Raw genomic sequence first — 5,629 nt, forward strand, 5'->3', positions numbered from 1 at the left:
TAGATAGATAGATAGATAGATAGATAGATAGATAGATAGATAGATAGATAGATAGATAGATAGATAGATAGATAGATAGATAGATAGATAGATAGATAGATAGATAGATAGATAGATAGATAGATAGATAGATAGATAGATAGATAGATAGATAGATAGATAGATAGATAGATAGATAGATAGATAGATAGATAGATAGATAGATAGATAGATAGATAGATAGATAGATAGATAGATAGATAGATAGATAGATAGATAGATAGATAGATAGATAGATAGATAGATAGATAGATAGATAGATAGATAGATAGGTAGATAGATAGATAGATAGATAGATAGATAGATAGATAGATAGATAGATAGATAGATAGATAGATAGATAGATAGATAGATAGATAGATAGATAGATAGATAGATAGATAGATAGATAGATAGATAGATAGATAGATAGATAGATAGATAGATAGATAGATAGATAGATAGATAGATAGATAGATAGATAGATAGATAGATAGATAGATAGATAGATAGATAGATAGATAGATAGATAGATAGATAGATAGATAGATAGATAGATAGATAGATAGATAGATAGATAGATAGATAGATAGATAGATAGATAGATAGATAGATAGATAGATAGATAGATAGATAGATAGATAGATAGATAGATAGATAGATAGATAGATAGATAGATAGATAGATAGATAGATAGATAGATAGATAGATAGATAGATAGATAGATAGATAGATAGATAGATAGATAGATAGATAGATAGATAGATAGATAGATAGATAGATAGATAGATAGATAGATAGATAGATAGATAGATAGATAGATAGATAGATAGATAGATAGATAGATAGATAGATAGATAGATAGATAGATAGATAGATAGATAGATAGATAGATAGATAGATAGATAGATAGATAGATAGATAGATAGATAGATAGATAGATAGATAGATAGATAGATAGATAGATAGATAGATAGATAGATAGATAGATAGATAGATAGATAGATAGTTTATTAATACAACTTCGCAACCTAAAAGGTTGAATTATGTCATATTTACAAATTTATAAAGCTATAAAAACTAACGATAATTTATTTATAACATACTCCTTGCAAAGAGAGAATTTTGCATGCATGTACATTAGTGTCTTGGGCACGGAACTTTATAAAATGCCAGGTGTGGGGGACCTGCAATGGCCTTCCAGAAGAAGAAGTATCGTTTATTAAAAAACTAACCCTTTACTCGTACTCATCTAATGCTACAGAAAGTGAAGCCCTGGCCAGTCTTGTTGTTTCCTGTTCTTGGCCACGACACTTTCCTCTAAAAATGCCTTGTTCAAACCAAAATTTACATCACATGTAAATGGGGTAACCAGTCAATGATGGACTTGTAGCAACAAGGGCGAATCGACCTTTAGGCGAAACTACTTGTAATCGAAACAACCAAATTCCGACTTGTCCCCAGCTGTCTCTTATGCGAGAATTGCAAGACGCGAAGGATGAGTCTCTTATGCGAGAATTGCAAGACGTGAAGGATGATAATTCCCTAGTAGACTCACAACAGGCTCAAAAGATGACTGGGGACAAGTCAGGAGTAGCAACAGTGTATAATACTATTCACTACATTGCAACAGCTGTTGACAAGTATTGACTGTGAATGATTTTAGCCAATCACTCAAAGGTTGATTTTATAATTTTAGTGGTTTAGAAATGTTTCAGTTTGAGAGGCTGAGCAATAATAATTTTAGGCCTAAGTAGTGAGCTTATTCCATCTAGTGACTACCTTATTTTTCTCTTTTGACCTACAGAATGGTAAAGGCACGTCCACAGCCATGGGAATTGGCATGGTTATTAAGCATTGTTCCTACAATTGTAGGACTTGTAAGTCTCCCAAAGAACAATATAAAGCAACTGTATGTCTATGGATTTGGAACTCTTTTCATTGGAGTTGGTCCTTTAGTATATGGTGCCTGCATCATGGTACAAAATATCTTTTTCAACGTCAGTCAGGGACGAGCCCCAGCAACTCAAGAGTTTCAGAATGCACCAATGAAAATGGCAGCTTCTGCTTTCATGATCCAGTTTCATGGAATCAGCTTGTACTATGCAAACAAGCTTATCAGTGCCAGATGTTCCAAAGGAGAGAAAAAAGACCTCATAACAATGGATCAAGAAAAAACAGTATTAATGTAGTAGCTATTTTAACAGAGGGAATGAAGAAAACACTTTTATCAGGAAATGGCTGGAGCAAGAGTTCAAAAACAACAAACAAACATAAATAACTGGCAAACAAGTTAAGGTGGCTCCATAGGGTTTTGAGATATCACGGCGCGCGCACAAGTGATACCCATCAAGAGATCATTTTCGCGTTATTTTTTTAACTAGTTAAATAAAAGCTGCCGAAATATTAAAAACAAGGACTAAAATATGTTGTGTATTATTTTTTTTTAAATAACGGCCTTTGTTTTTGAGCTATATCTACTCAAAAAGTCCTGTTTTTTGGTGTTTTTCTGGCTTTGATCTTAAATTTCCTTTAATTTTCTTCGGTGAAAATTTTTTAAATTCTCCCAACGGATTGAATGTGATGAGAAGTAACTTTTAAAAACAAAAAAAGTAGGGGTTGTCCAGGTCGTTTTTGCGTTTTTGGTTATTTTGTGTTTTTTTGACTTTAGCCAAAAAACTGGCTTACAAATTTTTTAATTAAAAAACGGCAAAATGGGCAGTTAAAAAGGTATTACATCTATGCCAAATTTTATGGAATTTCAATTGAAGGAAACTCTAGTAAATACTAGGGGAAAATTTCTATTTTCGCCCGAATAATAATTACGTCATCAGAATAGAAATTGTCCAAGATCGCTATTTGAGCATGCGCGAACTTTCGAACCATACGAGTTGATGTGTAAAGACGAGCGTTCCCCGTTGTTGTCGGTTTTTGTGCGAATATCTGTTAACCTAAAGGTTAGTTAGAGACATACTTTAATCCTTTATGTAGCAGAATCTCTGAAATTCTGCTCGAAGTATCTCACAATCGCGGAGACTATTCTTTATTTTCTCTTTTGCTTTCGATCGTACGAACTTTACAAAAGCGACCAGAAGCACCGCGGACATTGTAAACACCTTTTTAGGGTGTTGTAAACTTCTTTATCTTCTCAACACAGGAAAGCACGGGTGTTGTTTCATTGACAGGAAGCAAGTCTGGCGTTATTTCGCCGAAAATTTCACGCTCGCGTGGTGCCGCCATGTTTGTTTTGATTTGCCGTACTTCTCAAGCTTGTACTCATTCTTCGCGCGGTCAAGAAACCCTATGGAGCCACCTTAAGCACTGTGGCTTACATGTATAACAAAGCTATACAAAGTTGTTGTTAAGAGTCATGCTTGCTACATGCAAAATGACCTAGAGTATTCTGCTGACGACTAGTCTTGTATGTAGATGGGACTGATGGCCATTTAAAAGTTTATCACTAGTTGACATATTTTAAACTCACTGATATCTGAAAACTGTTCTCAAAATGACATTGAAAACAACAGTGATAGCATTGGTAAGTTGACTGGCTACTAAAAATAACACATTGTATAGTTTTTTATTTCATAAAAACAGCTTATTGAAATAAAATTGTGCTCTATGCTTTAAAAAGTGTTTTATTTCAATCTATAAATTTATACACAAAAATTACTCTAAAGAGTTAAAAGAAATGTCAAAATATTATGCCCCCTTCAAAAGCATTTTTACTATGGTTTACTTTCTTTTGCGAACTTTTGCCTTTTCTCTAATCTCGAATATAACAAAGATCTTAACAATGACTGTCACTGTTGTGATAGCAACCTTCTGCTGAAAAGTTAGTTGTTCTTCTGCGTTGTCGCCGCGTGATGGCTCTGTGTGATTTCCTACAAACTCTTCATAATGTTCTTCCCGTATTAGAACAGGTGGACCAAGGCACTGATTGAACATTTGAACAACTTCCAGTGCTTTGTTCTTTGCATTTCTGACCGCACAAACACAGGCTTGCCGTCTGAAATAACAAGGATAAAAATTAATGTCAGGCACTTCACACATGGCAAAAAACACAACAGGTATGACATAGCTCTGACAGAGACACTGAAAAAGCTCAGGGCACACAAGTAATAGTCTCTTCACAGATGTTTCCTAATCCCTCATGGTTTGTATTTTACTTGAATGTGTTTTCTCAAAAACTTTAGAGAAATTATAGAAGGTCTGTGAACAGAGTAAACATGTCAGGACCCTTGAAATATTAACCATTGATAGCTCTACTACGAGCAGTCCCTATTTTTGTCCAGAGTTCCTTATTTTTCTCACAGATTCTTTTGGTGTTTTTTTTTCTTAAAATAAATGACTGTAGAAAACAAAAAATGGAGGACGAGGGGGCGTGACCGCGCGAAAAATGTCCCCATTTTTCGCGCGGTCACGCTCCCTCGTCCTCATTTTTCGCACGGTCATTTATTTTTTTTTGCTAATGCCTCGACGGACTCTGTGAAAAAATAGTGACTGTTCGTAGTCTATTGATAGCATGTGGTGACAGTTTCTGAATTTAAACCAGTAGTCCATTTGTGAGCACTCAAAAATTAATTCGATTGCTTTATGGTACTTAACCATTCAGGGGGGTGGGGAATTCTGGATCCATTCAATAATTTCTTGGAATTCAGAACTTGTTTTTATAAAAATATATTGTTTGTCACCTTTAGGTTTCACCTGAGATATTGATATTTTGTTCATATTTTCCTTTGTATTCAAAGTTTATTGCCTTTTCCCTGTAATTGTTAAATTATAGGACCATGACATACCTTTTAATGAATCAAGCTTGCTGGCTGTATGATATAGCACAGGGCTTGATACTCTGACTGTCTCATCAAGTTTTTCCGCCAAGTAGGTTACACACTTGTTCACACTTAGGAAAAATCTTGAAACTCTACGACTACTTCAATTTCCATTTGATATAGCTTCTCAATTTGGTTCAATGTTTTATGAATTGTAAAGTCTTTGACGTGGTTAGATTTAAGTGTTTGTAGCACATAGTCCACTCTGCGATTTACACTGGTTTTAACTTCTTCAACAGACTCCTATTCAATAAAAGAAATTGGTAAGTATTGAATAACAGTCATACATTGTGTATGTGGTTTCCTATTCTTGGTGACTGTTATGTGTGTTTGCTAGAAATTTCATAAGTTTATATGCTTTATAAAGCTGTTTTGAAAAACGTTTTCCCACAGAGGTGTTCACGAATGTACATATTCATGATTTCAACATCTACAATGTATATTGCTTAGACACTGTCACTTTTGATCAAACAACAGTTACCCATAATAAACACCTTTCATTTTTTTCCATATGCTTTTATGCTTCTGTAACCTGCTTCTCAGGGCCATTCCATTTTATATCCATCCCCCTGCCCCCTATAGATGAGATTTTCTGACTTCAAACGGGCTTTTGAAAGTCATTTCTGAGGGGTAGCCCTCTCGACATTCTTTGATCTTTTGAATATTAATGAAGGGGTTGGGGAAAAGTTGACTTTTTTTCTGAAGTGGTTTTGAAAAACCGGGCTGTTTCTGAAGGGGGTGGGGGGAATCTGACTTACCGGTACCTCATCAATAAGGGA

At 34.7% G+C, this 5,629-nt stretch overlaps 1 protein-coding gene across 1 annotated transcript; it reads right to left on the reverse strand.

The window, feature by feature from the left end:
- Positions 1-3,680: 3,680 nt before the first annotated feature.
- LOC144639792 (interleukin-1 receptor-associated kinase 1-binding protein 1-like) lies at positions 3,681-5,093 on the reverse strand (the record flags this gene model as incomplete). The annotated part of the gene is given in 4 exon segments (XM_078499083.1): positions 3,681-4,027; positions 4,814-4,899; positions 4,901-4,924; positions 4,926-5,093. Coding segments are annotated over 4 exon segments (552 nt in total), but the record flags the coding sequence as incomplete, so codon positions are not given.
- Between the last annotated feature and the right edge of the window lie 536 nt (positions 5,094-5,629).

The sequence above is a fragment of the Oculina patagonica genome, unplaced genomic scaffold (genome assembly GCF_052425735.1).
Source record: "Oculina patagonica isolate OP01 unplaced genomic scaffold, crgOcupat unplaced1311, whole genome shotgun sequence".
NCBI classification, from domain to species: Eukaryota; Metazoa; Cnidaria; class Anthozoa; order Scleractinia; family Oculinidae; genus Oculina; species Oculina patagonica.